Source organism: Equus quagga, chromosome 11 (assembly GCF_021613505.1).
Source record: "Equus quagga isolate Etosha38 chromosome 11, UCLA_HA_Equagga_1.0, whole genome shotgun sequence".
Taxonomy (NCBI): domain Eukaryota; kingdom Metazoa; phylum Chordata; class Mammalia; order Perissodactyla; family Equidae; genus Equus; species Equus quagga.
In genome coordinates, this window is record NC_060277.1 from 116,177,942 (window position 1) to 116,195,661 (window position 17,720).

The following is a 17,720-nucleotide window of genomic DNA, read 5'->3' on the forward strand; positions in this document are numbered from 1 at the left end:
TTCTAGTTGTGGCATGTGGGACGCTGCCTTAGCGTGGTTTGATGAGCAGTGCCATGTCCGCGCCCAGGATTCGAAACAACGAAACACTGGGCCGCCTGCAGCAGAGCGTGCGAACTTAACCACTTGGCCACGGGGCCAGCCCCAGAACTCCTTTAGTTTAAAGAAGGCTCTTGTTGCGGTAGCAGTTGCAGATGTTTTACCTTTTCCTTTGTTTATGGTATGCTTTTCCTGGCACACGTTTTTCTTTTTTGGTCATGTGTTTGAATGTACTGATCTCTTCCTTTGTGGCCTCTGGGTTTTGGTCATAATTAGGCCTCACTGACTCGGAGATTATTTTGTTGAAATTCTCAGGTGGTGTTTTCAAGAGATGTAACTTTTATTTTTAAGGCATAATCCACACTCCGTCATCTGTACTTGTGCAAAGCGTGTGGTTCAGCGGGTGCTGGCGGTGTGCGCCTGGGTGGCCAGCGCCTCCATCGAGATGCGCTGGCTCACGCCTCGGCCCAGGCCCGCCCTGCCCGGTACTGTAGATCACTGATGCCTTAACAGACTGTCGCAGGTGGAGTTAGAAAGGATGTGCTCTTGCACCTGGCTTCTTTTGCTCAGCATGATGGTCTTGAGAGTCATGCGTGTTGTGTGTGTCGGTAGCTGGTTCCTCTGTTGCTGAGTTGTCTTCTCTTCTGTGGCTGTTCCAGCTCATCTGTTAGTTCGCCTGCTGTAGACATTGAGGTTGTTTGAGGTCTTAGCTCCGATGAATAAAGCCGCCTTTAGAAGTCTTGATGTGGACATACGTCTTCATTTCTCTCGGATAAATGCTTCCAAGGGGATTTTTGTATATTTATCAAAACTGCCAAACTGTTTTTGAAAGCACATTCTCACTAGTTGTGTGTGAGAGTTCTTGTGCCCCCATGTGCTCACTGTCTCTGGATATTGTCTTTTTCAGCATGTTTATTGCAGGCTTTCCTGAGTACACACGACCCATGATAGACCATCTGGTTGCCATGAAGATCAACCACTGGGATGGGTAGGTTTTGGAAGATGTGTTCTGATTGGAAATATTTACGCAAATATGAAATGTGCCTCCCATCTGTTAACTTGAGCCCTGTGAGATCCCTCACGTTCACCTCTGTCCTCTTCACGGTGCTTTCCCACGGCTCTGCCCAGTGCTGGCATCTCTGAATCACTTGGGGTGGGAGACTGGAGACCCACCTTGCCATCCAGCTCCTCGGGGCTGGCGGCTGTGTCCTGAGACAGGCTGCACTCTGTGCTCTGTTCTGGTCAGTTCTCTCCTCCTCTGTTGCAGTCAGAGGTTAGTCATTTGTTTGTGTGTTTATTTTCGTTAGTGCTTTTGACTAAGGGGCCAGTTGACAACTCGTGTATACAGTCTGTCCTCTATTTCATGAGTCGAATAAAGCTAGAACCATCAAAATGAAGGAACTAACAATTTTCTCTGTCCCCACCCTCCAGGGTCATCAGAGAGCTCTCGGCGAAGGCGCTGTCTAACCTGGCCCAGCGAGCGCCTGAGTACAGTGCCACTCACGGTGAGTGTGCTCTGGCTGTCCCGTGGGTGCCTCTCCCACCACACGCGCGCACACACACGTGCACCTCAGACATGCACACACACACGGCAGGACACTGAACACAGCCCCCTGCGGGTGTCGAGGCCTAGCGGGCTAGAGATAACATCGTGTTTCTCTATTGCTGAGAAGTGCGTGCGGAACTGGTCTGTGCTTAATCGGGACAGGACACAAGCCAGTTGCCACGGCCTCTGCGAGGACAGACATTGTGAACACCGCATCTGTGTCCTGGGGGCAGGTGCCGGTCCCAGTGGGGCATGGACGGAGTGTGTTGTGCATCATGCGCGTTTCAGAAGTAGCCTTTTTTAAAGAACAAGTGAAGTAATTCATAGTGTAATATACTACAGAATAGGCTGCTTCCCTAACTCCCGGGTGGCTCCTGCGTGATTCGCCAACGTCTGTGGGACGAGCTTGAACTGGTGCCTCAGAGTCCTCGTCAGTGTGGAATCAGCCTGGGGGAGCACCGCCGAGTCTGAATTGATTACACTGTCATCACTGAGGAAGGAGCCCACGTGTCCCATCCTGTCCTTTCTACTTGGAATAGTTCAAATGTAGGGAACAATACACGAATTCCTCAAAATTATACTTATTCCCACTGACATTTATTAGAGTGAGTAACTAGTAGTCGAATCATAGTGCCTCACTTAGAGTTATTGATTTTTCTTAGGTGTGTGTTTTACACTCTGGGGCTTTAAGATTTGGGGCCTCTTAGTCCCTAAGGGCCCTTTCAGCTTTGTGGTCTGTTAATTAACCTTACTCGGGAATCTTGCCTTTAATCGACAGTCTTTGCCTGCATGAAGGGGTGCTTGGTGTCATCCTTTCTGCCCAGGTCAAAAGTGTCAGCGGCCCCAAGATAGGGGATTCCCCGATTCTTCTTCTTTTTTTTTTTTTTTTTTGGAAGATTAGCCCTGAGCTAACTGCTGCCAATCCTCCTCTTTTTGCAGAGGAAGACTGGCCCTGAGCTAACATCCGTGCCCATCTTCCTTTACTTTATATGTGGGACGCCTGCCACAGCATGGCATGCCAAGCGGTGCCATGTCTGCACCCGGAATCCGAACTGGTGAACCCCGGTCTGCTGAAGCAGAATGTGCGCACTTAACTGCTGCGCTACCGGGCCGGCCCACCCGATTCTTAAACGCTGATGGCTGCCAGCTGCAGGTTTGAGTGCGTGTGTGGGAGCTCTCCTGGCTTTTACACCCTCCACTGCATTTGTGCATTTGTGGAAGCTGAGGCTCAGGGCTGTGAGTCTCCCAGGCTGGCGGGGCAGAGCCAGTGTGGAGGTGGCTCCTCATCTGCACTTTCTGCCAGGCTATAAGGCTTCTGTGGCCTTGCTCTCTGGCCCCAGAGCACAGAAGGCTCAGAGGCTGCCTCTGCTCCAAGCAGGAGAGAACAGGCTCCTGAGCTGGGGCGCACCGCGTGTGCAATGGAGCACCCTCGGCTCGGCCTCTATCCTGCTCTGCCCACTTGATGACAGCAAAGACCTGGAAACAGCCTGTTTTCCTTTTTCCCTGCTCTCTGTTCTCGACCTGTGTCACCCACCCTGTGTCTGGGGACCCGGAGGGCGTGTGCTACTCGGGGTGCAGGAGGTGTCCTCAGTCAGGTCCCGCTCACTCCAAGCGCTGAGGAGTGTGGCATGTTGGTGACTTGAGGTTAAGTCCTGGATGTTGCAATAATGATCCTGACAGGATCACTTTCAGTAGTGCATTTCTCCCCTTGGATCCTGAATCCGCATGTCTACAAATTATCCTCTGTGTTCATGCCACGTGTCCTCCGCCCTTGTCCTTTGCAGTCTTCCCACGTCTGCTGTCGATGACGCAGAGTCTGGACCTGCACACGCGGCATGGGGCAGTGCTGGCCTGTGCGGAGGTTGCCCACAGCCTGTCCAGACTGGCAGTGCAGGAGGACAGGTGAGCACCACTCTCCCGCGGGACCCCATGGTGCTCGCGTTTGTTGTTTGTGTCCGTGTGCCGGGTCTGCAAGTCCCCACTGTTTATTTGACGAGGTTCGTCAGTGGTCCCCTCTCCTCTGACAAGCCGCATCCTCTCATGGAGCAGCCTCCCTCCGGGGAGCCAGGTGGGGCTGCTGATGGCCATGAGCGTTAAGCAGCTGTGCTCTCAGGCCGCCTCCCGCTGTCTGAGGTGGTGAGTCAGACTGTGACGGCAGAGGCAGTACTGAGTCGCTCACATAGTCAGTAGTCTTCGTTCATTTGTCACTTTTCATAATTTAAAATATCAGAGAATATAGAGGTAAAAGTTTCCACCAAGCACTTTTTCCGTTGGCGAAATTTGTGTGGATGAATAAGCTCGCGATGCAGGCTCATTTGAGAAGTTTACGCTTGTGAGGACGTTTGCGAAGAACCACTCAGTTTTTCTTACTCTTCTCTCCACCCGACTTTTCCTCGAAAGTGAGAGTTCATGACGCATGTAATGTCTGTGACCTGGTTCTTGGACTCAGTGCGAGAACTGAGTCGTGTCGTGTCACTTTGGGTGGTTGCCTGGGGACAGAATGACAGTGAGACACCACCATGACCCCTCCTCTCACCAAGGGGCCCTGGAGTCTGGTCGTCTTTCGCCTCAGGCTCAGGCTCACAAGCATGGTCCGTTTCAAGGGTGTCTTGTGTGGGTGCAGTGGCCCCGGGGGCTGGGCCGAGGACCTGGCGTCACAGCAGTGCTCACCTGGCTGAGGAGAAGTCCAGGGGAGACCAGGCGTGATTGCCCTCCCAGTGCAGCCACACGGGTGCACCTCATTTGCTGGCACGCAGTGTGACGACACGTATGCCATGTCACCCACCAGGGAGGGTCAAGGGACCAGTGCCCAGGGTTCATGGGGGACTGGTCATGTGGGTATTCTGTCTGGTATGTGCTAAAACTCCAGACTCCCAGAAGGAAAGCAGGCTTCAGCATAAGCCTCGTGCTTTGTACAAGCAGTGTGGGTGCAGGGAGCCACCCTCATCGTTTAGGGAACGGTAGGAACCCTCCTGAGATCCAGGTTTCTGGTGCCAGTGAGGGCCAGCCTTGTGAGCAGGCCTTCACAGGATGGCGAGGGGCCACTGGGCGAGCTCCTCTCTGGCCACAGGCCCTGCTCTCAACTCAGCTGTCCTGTCTCTTTTCCAGAGCTGCGAACCTGGCTGCTCCCTGCCCCAGGGCCCTCAAGTGCTCCCCGTCCCCAGGGCCTCAGTGCCCCCAGGGCTCTCAGTGCTCCCTGTCCCCAGGGGTCCCGGCTCTCAAGCTGGCCTCCTTCTTTCCTTGTTGCAGGACTGTTTCCTTTGTCAGCAGACTGCTGCCTCTGTCAGAGCTTTCCAGTGAAGGTCCTTCCATCACCCCCTTGAGTGGACGCTGCTTTGGGGGAGTCCCCTGCAGGTGTTTAGGGGAGCTGACGGGCCCCAGACAGAATGCAGGCCCGAGCCGTGGCTTCCTTGGTTCTCATTGTCCTCCGCCTCTCACAGGTTGTGCTTGACCTTCCACAGGCCCGTTGCGGACTACCTGGACGAAACAGTGGTGCAGGGCCTGAAGCAGATTCACCAGCAGGTCCGTGTGCAGTGCTGGAGCGTGCCCCTTTCTCGAAGCCTCTCGGAGCCTGGCCAGTGTCCACCTGATCGCTAGAGCTCTCTCCACTCTCCTCAGCCCCATGTGAAGCCCTGGGGTCTGATGACCAGAAAGCTTCCCGCTGAGGACCTGTCCTGGGGCCTGTTGGCTGACCCGGGCTCTGTCTGCTCACAGCGGCTCTCTCCATCGGCTGCTCTCTTGTGGCCGATGCCTTATGGGTTTGTCTGGATGGGAAGAAATCTCAGAGAAAGTGAGCTTCTCAGAGTTTCTTCTCATGTGGCCAAAGTGTCCTCAGGGCAAGACAGAAGTTGACTAATGGCCAGCGTAGTCTGGGTGTTGCAGATAGCACTCAGCTCCCGTGTCCAGTCCTTGTCTATGTCTCATGGTGCCCGCCGTCCTCCTCCTTGGGGGAGCTCAGCGACTCGGCGCATTCCCTGCCTTTGGTCGCAGAGGTGGCCTGTTCTCGTGGAGATGGCGCGTAGGATAAGCACGAAGCCCTTTGATTCCCAACTCTGCCTCTAGGCGGGAATCTTGAGTCTGAATTACACCCAGAATTTTTGGGTGCACTTCTCTGGGGAGAGGGTGTGTGTATTTTTCTGGGTTTGTGAGATTCTCAAAGGCATCTGTGACTCCAGGTAAAGTATGAGCTCTGGGTGCTAACGTTACAGGAAAACATGAGAATCACGAGGATTTAACGGCTTTACTGTTTGTTGTTCTGCGTGAAGTTTTGTATTTTTCCAGATTTTCCCCTTCGTATAAAAATACACTGTTTTGATTTCAAACCCTTATCCTATTAGTGTGTTAACTCGGTTTGTGATTTTGGCAAAGCTGTTTAGTGTGCTTATTTAATCTCCCCCTTTTGAAGCGGAGCCTGGCGCTCACGTCTGACTTTCAGGCCCAGTGTGTGGGTGTGCGAGTGTCACACCGGCAGTGGTGTAGATCCCGAGACTGGGCTCCTCCTCCTGTGAAGTGTGGGCAACGACACGCCCACGTCCTTGCTCGTTTGGGGATTAGAGACTGCGTTTAGAGTGTCCGTGGAGTTTGGCACAGTGAACCTTCAGTAAATTTTAGCTGCAATGGCAGTGGCGATGCTGGGAGGCGCTTCTGAGTTTTTCAGAAGAAAAAGGATCATCAGAACCCGGGTTGGAATGCTTAGTTTTCTTCCTGAGAGGCCGTCTCGGGGAACGGTTATGAATTGGACCCTGGGGCCAGAACGCGGGTCAGTCCTGGCTCCCCTCACTGGCTGTGCCTCAGTTTCCCTCCCAAGTGGGAAAGTGGGCTGTCGTGAGGGTTCGGTGAGATGGTACTTGTCAGGGGCCTAGTGAGGGGTGAGCCCTCACGGAGTGGAGAGGCTCCGTACTTGGGTCTTGCAGTCAGCTCTGAGGCCAGCCCAGCTGAGGCGCCTCCTGTACCATTTTCTCCTTGTTCTTGGTTTGATGCCCATTAATATTGTATACCTCCTGTGTTATTTTAAAAACACAAATAACTTACATAACTAAAGAACTTTCAATTCTTTATCTTTAGCTTTACGATCGTCAGTTATACAGGTAAGCTTTACAAACCTGAAGTTCTTATGATTTGTGTCTAATTGAAGAAAATGCACTGTCAGTAAAGGTTGGGTGGTCCGGTCACTCTTTTCAGCAGCTGAGTTGTGAGGCTACTATTGAATCGTCCTCCCTGATGTCTGCACTGAGCTTCTTTGATTGTGCAGGTGTTAGCGCTGCTTACAGTCAAGAGATAGGAAAAGTCGCATTGGTATTTTTAAGTTTTGTTGAGGTTTCTTGACATGTAAGGCTGGCTCGTCCTGATGGTTGCAGACAGTCGTGTGGCCACAGCCATGACAGAGCAGCCAGCGTGGCTGACACCCCCCCAGCCCCGCAGCCCCGCCATCTGCTCTGTCACCATGGCGCTGCCTTTTTTAAATTTCATGAAGATGGGATCATACTATGAAGTCTTCGGGGTCTGGTTTCTTTCACTTCACGTGATGTTTCTGAGATTCATCTGTGTTGCTGCGTGTGCAGTGTGTGTTCCCACGCACTGCTGTGTGGTTTCCAGTGGTGTGCATGTGCTTGGTGTGTTTCTCTGCTCGCCGGGTGGTGGACGTATGAGTTGTATCAGCTCTTGGCATTAGGGTAAAGCTGCTGTGGACACTGGTGCATGAGTCTTGGTGTGCACTTGTGCTTTCCTTTCTCCGGGGTGAATCCCTCAGAGCGGTGGTGCTGGGTCGCGTGGCACATATGTGTTTTTAAGACACTGACAGACCTTGTGAAACAGCTGTGCCGTGTTCCTCCCACCAGCTGCAGGTGAGAGCTGTCTGTGTTCTTGTTAGCACTAGGTGTGGACAGTCTTAAATGGAGGCGTTCCCGTGGGCCACTTTGATTTGCATTTCCCTGGTGACTTGTGACCTTGATCTTCTCCTGTGATGACAGGTCATCCTCTATCTTCTTCCATGCAGTGAGTGTTCAAATCTTTTGCTCATTAAAAAAATTTCATGGTCTGTCTTCTTCTTACTGAGGTGTCAGTTTTCTTTACGTATTTGGGATGTGAGCTCTTTGTAGACATATGGTTTGCCAGAATTTTGTCCCAGTCTCTGGCTTGCCTTTTCATTTTTCTTAATGGCTTTTTAATGTAACTGTGTAGGGTAGCATCAGCCTGTTCTCATTTTTGCCGCCTCCTGCCTCCAGTGTTCCGGACAGCCTCCCGCCGTCTCCAGCCTCCCTTCTCCAGAGCTCAGGCCAGGGTCTTCCCTCTGGAGCCAACCGGATGGTCTGTGTAGTCGCTGGTGTTGCCATTTGTTGACTTGGGGCCGCTCTGAGTTGGTGCTTATCGTCTACAGTTGGTCTCCTTTAAGTCTCTGCCCCTGTTTTATTTCAGAATCCCCTTTTCTGGACAAGTCTGTCTCTGGTGAGACTGCACAGGTGCTGCCTCCGTTCCCACTAACAGTCAGACCTTCCTGTCCCACGGACCACCCGTGGCTGAGCGAGCCTGTAGGCCTGAGCAGGGCTCATCCACATCCTGCGAGTGTCTCTGGGACGTGGTTGGTGTGGAGGTGTGCCAGGCTTTGGCTCTCTCAGCGACTGCCTTCACTTGCTGGGCACTGCCTCTGTGCCGTCCTACAGGTGCATGTCTGCCGGGACTTGCGGCTCTGCTTCCTGCCAGAGTGCACATTAGTGGACTTGGGCCAGAAGCACCTGGTGGAGCCTTGGGTGGACCCAGACGGACAGGACTCACTGTGGGTGGGCAGGAGGGCGGGCTCTGCCTTCAGCACGAAGGTGACCATTCTGGGGTCAGGCTTTCCTTGGTAGCTTGTGAGGAGGGGCCTGCACCTTGGTAGGCCTGGGGCGGACTCTGCTGCTGCCATTCCCACGGGAGCCCCCAGGGGCTGAGCCCCTGCGATGCAGGCTGCTCTCGGCGATTGCTCTGACACGGCCAGCATTTCCTCTGTTTTAACAGCGAGAAAGGAGTAACTCACCCTCATATAAAACCATGTTCGTTTCTTTCTGATGAAATGGCTTGGACTCCACTGGACTAAAGAGCCACGGTTCAGAGCCGGCAGGGAACCACATGCAGATGGCCGCCACAGGGCGACTGAATGCGCGTGTTAGGCGCAGCTTTATCTGGAAGCTGTAGGCTTCTGACATCTGCCAGCATCTCACAGATTCTAAACGTGCATGTGCTCTTTGTTTGTTTTTAGGGATGGATCTTAAGAACAAATAGACAATAACACTCTTCAGTGAGGTCAGTGTGGAACAGTCAGACGTGGACCCTCCCTGTGCTGCAGTGGCTCTCCGGGGACCCAGGCCTGGGTGCCACTGCATTGTTTATCCACTTTGTGCCACCCACACACACATCCCGGCCAGAGGCCCCAGTCAGTGACCACAGGAGCGAGGTCACATCACCCCTGCAGTTGGTTGCAAGTGGGTGTTATACCCACATCCACTCATTCTGAGCTCTCATATCCAAGGTAATCCCATTATTTCCTTGGAATATTGTTTTCTTATTGTGACTTTGGGGATCCCTGAGACCACCGTCAGGCTTGGTGACATGCTGGAAGGATGCAGAACTCAGCAAAGCCGTTACACTCAACGGCTGTGGCCACTGCAGCCACACACAGGTTAAATAGCAGCAGAAGAGGCCCACAGGGCAGAGTCCAGGGAGACCAGGCACAAGCTTCCCATTTTCCCTTCCCAGTGGAGTCATGCAGGCGGCCCTGAACCCTCCCAGCGGCCACTCAGGACACACGCACGGCTCTTGCCACCTAGGGGGGCCCACCTGAGCCTTGATGTCCAGGGTTTTTATCAGGTGGAGCTGATTCTGTGTAGCCCACCTGCCAGCAAAGACCACCCATCAGGGCCCAAGGCCCAGGTGCACAGAGAACTCCTGTGCGGCACAGCATCCTGGGGGCTCAGAGGCAACCTCCCCGCAGCTGGGACAGAGCATCAGACCTTTCTAGCCACGGCCTCCATCTTCCCCGGAAAGTGACCCTGGCTGTGGAGCAAACCTCCTCTGCCTTGGAGGAACCCCTTAGGTTCAGCCCGGGGCTAGAGCTGTGTGTCCATGTGACCGCAGAGCCCCCGGCACCAGCAGGAAGGAAGCAGAACCAGAGCATCCTGGGGGTTCTGACAAGCTAATGGGGTGCTGTCCCTGTGACATGTGAGTTGTCAGTGCTGGCCCGCCGGGCGGGGTTGTGCTGGGAGGTCTGCTGTGCGTGGTGGGAGCTCTGAGCACTCGCTGTGTCCAGCAGGGTTGAGGGAAAGCTCATTCCCTGTTGGGCAGAAGGGGAGGGCTGGGAGTCCTAGCCAGGCTGCACTGGTGCCCGTGGCCCACTGGGAACCGAGTTCTGAAGCCCAGCACCTCTGAGGGGCCCGGTGCTCTGGAAGCCCTGGGTTGAATTTCCTGTGACACTTGAGTACATGATGGCATTATTGCTTGTGATGGCCACATCGGAGTCCCTGCATGTCACCCAGCAGTGGCAGGCCCTCCTGTAGGAGCGGTGACAGGCCGTCATTTGCAGGACAGAAGCACAGAAGTCTTAAAGCAACGTGGACTCTGAGTAAATGGAAACGGCAGCTCATGTAGTCAAGTGAAGATGGATCTTGACCTTGGAGTGGGACATGTGAGATGTATATGCGAGAGGCATGCGGAGGCAGCCCCCAGGGTGGGCCATCACTGTGGCCCCAGCCCCATGCTGTGGTCCCCCAGGGAGTGTGCGCCTGTCCCTTCTGTGAGTAAAGCTGAGGCCCCTTGGAGACTCCTGATTCAGTTGTCCTGTGAGGGCTGCCCAGCTGTCCTGGGAGCAGTGGCCGTGGGCCCCAGGGCGCCGGGTCTCCTTCGTCTCTGCATGGCTCTCCCTGTGCTTTCTCACTGATTTGAGTGCCATTAGGAACTGCGTTCTCTGTGGTTTACTGTCCTCAGAAAAGGCTCCCTGGGAGAGGGTGTAGCAAGGACTGCTTTTCTCTCACTCCCAGTGTTTTATCTTGAATTATGGGCCTAAACAAAATTTAAAGAATAGTGTAGAGAATACCTGTACCCCTTTTCCCTGGCTTCATCAGTTATTAACATTTTGACCGTTTGCTTTGTCTTAGCTAGTGGGCTTCTCTCTCTGTACTGTTTGTTTTCTTTGCAGAAGCTAAGTTGTAGGCATGATGTTTCAGCTCTGAAACGTGAGGATGAGTTGTGGGAGAGCCTTCTCTGTGTAACCTGCACCGCCGCTCTTCACAACCACAGTGTCAGCACCAAACCCACGGGCGTCATGGTGAACCAGGTCCTCCAGTTGTCCTCTGGTGTTTTCGTAGCGCCCCTACCCCCACCAGCCGGGATCTGCTCAGCGTCACAGACTGTGTTGGATAGTGTTCAGTCCCTGCTCTTCTGTTTTTCATGAGATAGTCTTTTTTGAGAGTTTGGGCCAGTTGTCTTGTGTAATCTTCTGCATTCTGGGTTTGCCAGGTTGTTCCACAGTTAGGTCTGGCGTAACCACAGTGTGGCTGCATGGCTGTGTGGATACTTGTGTTGGCCACGCGGGGTGCATGCTGGTCTGGTTGTCCCCTAGCGGAGGTGCTGAGTTTGATCCCTGGTGCAGGTGGCCTCCAGAAGATCAGATGAGCCAGTGGGAGGTGTGTCCTCTCGGCTGGGGAGTGAAGCGGTGCGGGGCTTTGGGCTGTCTGAGTCCCCGCTTTCCTTCCCTCCTTGCCTGACTCAGGGTGCTTGTCCGATCCCCTCATTCTTTCTACGTTGTGACTTGGAGTTTGTGTGGGAAGAACAACTTTCCCTCCCACCCCTCGGCTCTCTCTGATGTATCCCTGAGACTCGTGGGTGCTTTTTGCCCCCAGTGTGTGGTAATTCATTAGCATCATTGTTACTCTTTTTCTTGCTCAGATTGTCCCATATTTGGACACAGGAGCTCGTCTGAATTGACTCCGCTGTCAGTTTTACATGATCCTCTTAGTCTTTCAGCATTTCTTTGTAGCAAGATCTTTTTAAACCTCTTGCTTTTTATTATTTTGGTTTTTGTTCCGACTGCTGTTAGTTGCATTCTTCTTTTCGGATTCGTGTTTATTTCCTAAAGTTCCATCTGTGTCTCTTTGTACCTTTCCTTTCTCTCCTCTTCATGCCTGTTTCCCTCTGCCTTCCTGGACATGTGGAGCCTATAATAGCTGTCTTATTGACCTTGCGTGCTGACTCTGTCTTCTTGGACGTTTCTGTGTCTGGTTATGTTGGTGGGTTTTCTCGCACTTGTGTCGGTGCCGGGCTGCATGAGGCTCTCGTTGCTGGACTTGGGTCTTGTTGCACTCCTTCTGACAGTGCTGGCTGTGGCTTTCTGGTAGGCATTAGGTTGGTTGGACTCCCTTGGGTCCTTTCCAGGCCTGCTCTGAAGCCCTGTGGCAGGTCCAGGGCAAGCTTGCTGACTGCTGCGGCGCTCCCTCGAGAGGATTCTGCCTGTGTCTCGTGCGTGACCGGGCATTGCTGCTCTGGCTGCCGGGGGCTCTTCCCACCCCATGTGGGCTCCAAAAGTGTCCTGCCTTCTACCTCCAAGCGTTTCTTTCCTCTCAGGCTCAGCTAGTGTCTTCTCTTGCACGTTCAGCTCTCAGTCAGCGCCCGGGTTGAGGGGACCCCTGTGGAGCTCCAGAGCTGTCTGTCTGCTGCTCCCTGGCCCCTCAAATTCCAGCACCTGGGCCTCCCCACCTTCCCTCTCGAGCTCCTTGACTCAGAAGGGCAGGGGCTCCCCTGGGCTTCGCTCCTTGCTCTGCGTCTGGAGCCATCCTCAGGCTGTGCCCTGGGGCCCTAGGGCTCCGTCCGCTTGCTTTCCTCCTCCCGGGACCTCTGTTTTTCAGCATCTGAATCTTTGTTTCATATATTTCGCCCAATTTTCTAGTTGTTTAAGGCAGGAGGGCAAATCTGGATCCTGTTATTCTCTCTGGGGCAGAAGCCAGAGTCTCATAAATTAATTTTCTGTCTTCTCGTCTGGGTGTTTCTTTATTCCTGTTTACCAATTTCCAGTTGTCAGTGTCAGATACTAATTAGGTATCTAGAACAGGCAGGATTTCTTCTCCTGGTTTTGTTTATGACGGAGCATTAGTGGATCTCTTCCCTGGACTAGATGATGGTATCTTTTTGGTGTCTTAAATTCCTTTAGTCCTTACAGAGTGAGGGTTGAGCAGTATTTGGAATTTGTTCTGTGTGAGTGTATGATGCGATTAATCCCAGTAAGGATTGTATCCAGTAAAAACTGAAGATCAGAATAACCCCAGTTAGGAGTCGAGACATCTGGAAGCTGGTTACAGCACGTGTTTTCAGATCTTTTCATAAAAAGTAGTTCATACTTGTCATAAAAAAGCAACTAGTTAACATCTTCATTTTTCTTGAAGCCTGAGCTTACAGCTGTTACATGGTGATGATGTTCTGTGTTGTTTTGTATAGTATCAGATTTTAACCTGCATGTTCTCGTTGCTTTTCAGGGGTCTGGGAGGAGAACTCATGAGACAAGCAGGTAGGTCTGAATGATGGACGGCTGCAGGGTGCGGGTGGCGATCCTTTATTCCTGCCGTTGAGGGAAGGAAAACGTCCCAGGGTGTTTACCTCAATTTTTTCAGTACTGTGAACTTTCCTGAGTGTGTCCTTTCGCAGAAACAAGTGGCTGGGTGGTTTTCTCCGTCAGAATTACCGCCGCACACGTTAGCCTGGCCTGCAGAGACGCTGGCCCACCTCCGCTGCTCCCACTCCTGTGCGTCCACTTGAGGCTCCCATCTTCCGCTCCTGGGGGTTTTGATGTATTTCAGTAGCCACAGGGTTGGCGGTGGCTGGGGTCAGATGGGTGAGCGGAGGCACACTTTGTCTTTCATGAGGGCAATAAAGTTAGGAATGTTGAACGTCGCTGTCTTTCCCTCTTCATTACAGTATTTAAACTAAATGTCACTGTAGAGCAAAGAGCAATTTTTCAGATTATAAATATAATCTGAATTATAAATATAATATTTGCAGGGAACTCAAATGATGCCAAGAAGCAAATATCTAGATTTCCTGAATCCTTTGAGCTAAACCTACTAGAAAACCCAGGACTCATGCGCTTGTCTGGTGGACGTTAATCAGCTGGGGTGGTCCTGGCATTTGGCAGGCCCAGGTCCAGGAGAGTCCCTCTCCCAGAGCAGGGTGGGGTGGTGGTAAGTGGGCTCCCATGTGACAGACGTACTCTTGGTGAGCTGGGGGCCAGTGGTGGGGACCTGTTAACATGCTGCAAGTCCAGGCTGGTGGGTGAGTGGGCAGCAGCTCTAGCCCTTACTTGCCAGCACGCCCGTCCTGCTAGGTGGAAGTCGTTTGCTGAGGTCAGCCTGAACTCCTGGTGCTCACTGCAGCCCTGGCCTCCCCTCCTGGGGCCTTCGGTGTGTGTGGCTGTCTGTCTTTCCTTCCTGGCTTCTGAAACATTGTGCTCCGCTGGCTCTCGCTGTTCCTCCTGACCTGCTTCCCATGTACTGCCCCACCCAGCTCGGTCCCCCCAGGGCTGTGTCTGTCCCCTGTGCCCCTCCAGGAGTGGCAGAGTCTGGCAGCAGCCCCCCGACCCAGTAGAGATAGTGTACAGATCCTTGCAACAACTGCAGAGACAGTCTCCCTGTGCTTCCGGAACATCCCTGGACCCAGACCTCAGGCCTCCCACATGCTGCTCTGTGGCGTCGGTGCTGCCCTGTGTTCTGCTCTTCATGGCCAGCCTGTCCCCAGTCAGTCTCCAGCTCAGATGGCAGCAGTAACTTCATGCGCATCTGGCATGTCATTCCTCTGTCAGAGGAGGAGCAGCGTGGCGAGGGATGGCCCAGGGAAGAGGGGGATGGTCCTGGCTGGTGGGAGGGTATCAGGGGTTCCAAGCAGCCACACGGCTGAAGTGTGCTGGGTTCTCGGGGAACGAGGTGTTTCCTCCAGGCAGTGGGCAGTGTGTGTGGGGTGAGTCTGGGTAGGACAGAGCATGGGGAGTGAGGGTGCAGTGAGGGGGTGGGCGGTACCTCTTGGGGCCGTGGCCGGTTGTGGCGAAGGTCTTGAACTGTACTGGTGCAGAGGCTGGGCAGGGGTCTGTGCCCCCAGGATTGTTCTGCATGTGAGTCAGACTACACAGGAGAGCACTTCCAAACCTGGAAGCAGAAGTCGTGGGCTCCTGGGATCAGGTTGAACAGCGATGTCATCAGCAGGTAGTCCATCTTGTTCCATATGCTTATCACTTCTGCGCTAGGAACTGACTGGTGTTTGCTGTTTCAAAGTAGACCAGAGGTGACGTCACCGTGCTCGGAGGTACAGGAGACCCCACAAAGGCTGTGTTTGCCTGTCTGGTGGCGGGGGCGGGGGCATGCACACACATGTCTGTATAAGCATGGGCAACAAACATTTAACAGCAAGAGGTGATAAAAGCAGCCAAGGAGAACCAGGGTAAACCCCAGCACGCACCACATAGGTGCTGATTGGTGAGAATGGAAAGTGAAGCCAGGAATGACTTCACGTGAAGCCACTTGCTGTGGAAACATCTCAGGAGAGTGGCAAAGGGAAAAGTAGACGAGGGGAAGGAATGCCTGTGGGAAGCAGGGATGACTGAGGTGAGGCCTCTCATCTGTTGAGTCAATCAACAATTGTTGAGGACTCACTGTGCGTGGGCTCCAGGAAGTGAGCATGTGTGTTGGGGACCCTCTGTTTGCAGGCTCCAAGAAGTGAGCATGTGTTGAGGACCCATTGTGTGCAGGCTCTAGAAAGTGAGCACCTGTGTCGAGGACCCACTGTGCGTGGGCTCCAGGAAGTGAGCACCTGTTTTAAAGAGTCTCTGTTTGCAGGCTGCAGGGAAGTGAGCATGTGTGTTGAGGACTCACTGTGCGCAGGCTCTAGAAAGTGAGCACCTGTGTCAAGGACCCACTGTGCATGGGCTCCAGGAAGTGAGCACCTGTTTTGAAGATTCACTGTGTGCAGGCTTCAGGAAGTGAGCACCTGTGTTGGGGACCCACTGTGCGAGGCCCCAGGTGATGAACAGAACAGACCCAGTCCTGCCTTGTGGAGCTCACAGCTGCACAAAACCAGAGCCACTTTGGGGGTGGTGGAAGCAACTCGGACAGGAGGGAGCAGGAGAAAAGCTGAACAATGTTCCTTGAAACCTGAGTCCATCCTCAAAGCGGTGCCCTCAGTTCTCACTCCTAGGTGAGGCGGGTCGGGGAGTCCCTTCTGTCCCCAGCGGGTTATGACAGTTGAGCAGGGTGCAGGTTCTCCACAAGCTTCTTCATAAGCTGTTGTAGTTTTAGAGGTTTTCTTTCTTTTTTTTTTAAATTATTATTTTTTATTGAGTTAATGATAGGTTACAATCTTGTGAAATTTCAGTTGTACATTATTGTTTGTCAGTCATGTTGTAGGTGCACCCCTCCACCCCACCTTTCCCCCGGTAGCCACTAATCTGTTCTCTTTGTCCGCATTTTTAAATTCCTCATATGAGTGGAGTCATACAGAGATCATTTTTCTCTATCTGACTTATTTCACTTAACATAATTCCCTCAAGTTCCATCCATGTTGTTGCAAATGGGACAATTTTGTTCTTTTTTGTGGCTGAGTAGTATTCCATTGTATATATACACCACATCTTCTTTATCCAATCATCTGTTGATGGGCACTTAGGTTGCTTCCATGTCTTGACTATTGTAAATAATGCTGCGATGAACATAGGGGTGCATGGGACTTTTGGAATTGCTGATTTCAGGCTCTTTGGATAAATACCCAGTAGTGGGATAGCTGGATCGTATGGTAGTTCTATTTTTAATTTTTTGAGGAATCTCCATACTGTTTTCCATAGTGGCTGCACCAGTTTGCATTCCCACCAGCAGTGTATGAGGGTTCCTTTTTCTCCACAACCTCTCCCAGCATTTGTTACTATTAGTTTTAGATATTTTTGTCATTCTAATGGGTGTAAGGTGGTATCTTAGTGTAGTTTTGATTTGTATTTCCCTGATGCGCAGTGATGATGAACATCTTTTCATGTGCCTATTGGCCATCTGTATATCTTCTTTGGAGAAGTGTCTGTTCATGTCTCCAGCCTATTTTTTGATCAGGTTGTTTGATTTTTTGTGAACCATCCCTGTGTCCCTGGTATGAATCCCACTTGATCATGATGTATGATCCTTTGGATGAATTGCTGAATTCCGATTGCCAAAATTTTGTTGAGAATTTTTGCATCTATGTCCATCAGCGATATTGGCCTGTAGTTCCCCTTTTTTGTGCTGTCCTTGTCAGGCTTTGGTATCAGCATGATGTTGGCCTCGTAGAATGTGTTAGGAAGTGTTCCATCCTCCCTAATTTTTTGGAATAGCTTGAAAAGGATAGGTATTAAATCCTCTCTGAAAGTTTGGTAGAATTCCCCAGGGAAGCCGTCTGGTCCTGGCGTTTTATTCTTTGGGATGCTTTTGATGGCTGTTTCAATCTCTTTCCTTGTGATTGGTCTGTTCAAATTGTCTGCCTCTTCTTGAGTGAGCTTTGGGAGATTGTAGGAGTCCAAGAATTTATCCGTTTCCTCTAGGTTATCCATTTTGCTGGCATATAGTTTTTCGTGGTATTCTCTTATAATCCATTGTATTTCTGTGGAGTCTGTTGTTATTACTCCTCTTTCGTTTCTGATTTTGTTTATTTGAGCTTTCTCTCTTTTTTTCTTTGTAAGTCTGGCTAGGGGTTTGTCAGTTTTATTTATCTTCTGAAAGAACCAGCTCTTTGTTTCATTGATCCTTTATACTGCGTTTTTTGTTTCAACAGCATTTATTTCTGCTCTGATTTTTATTATTTCTCTCCTTTTGCTGACTTTGGGCTTTGTTTGTTCTTCTTTCTCTGATTCAGTTAGGTGTAGCTGAAGATTGCTGATTTGGGATTTTTCTTGTTTGTTAAGAAGTGCCTGAATTGCAATGAATTTTCTTCTTCATACAGCTTTTGCTGCATCCCATATGGGTTGGTATGGAATGTTATCATTTTCATTTGTCTCCAGGTGTTTTTTGATTTCTTCTTTAATTTCTTCAACGATCCATTGCTTGTTCAATAGCGTATTGTTTAGTCTCCACATCCTTGTGCCTTTCTCAGCTTTTTTCTTGTAATTAATTTCTAGCCT

The 17,720-nt window shown here is 51.7% G+C and overlaps 1 protein-coding gene across 7 annotated transcripts in view; it reads left to right on the plus strand.

Annotated features, from left to right (window-relative positions):
* The window catches only part of TBCD (tubulin folding cofactor D), a 190,006-nt gene that overhangs the window by 130,670 nt on the left and 41,616 nt on the right, over positions 1-17,720 (plus strand). For 2 of the 7 annotated variants that reach the window (XM_046676423.1, XM_046676420.1), the window contains exons 18-22: positions 944-1,024; positions 1,468-1,541; positions 3,367-3,484; positions 5,023-5,104; positions 13,078-13,109. In XM_046676423.1, the coding sequence (XP_046532379.1) occupies positions 944-1,024; positions 1,468-1,541; positions 3,367-3,484; positions 5,023-5,104; positions 13,078-13,109 (387 nt within the window). Of the gene's footprint in view, positions 1-943; positions 1,025-1,467; positions 1,542-3,366; positions 3,485-5,022; positions 5,105-6,646; positions 6,670-13,077; positions 13,110-17,720 lie in introns of all 7 variants that reach the window. The other 5 variants (XM_046676424.1, XM_046676425.1, XM_046676422.1 and 2 more) reach the window with 5 other exon arrangements.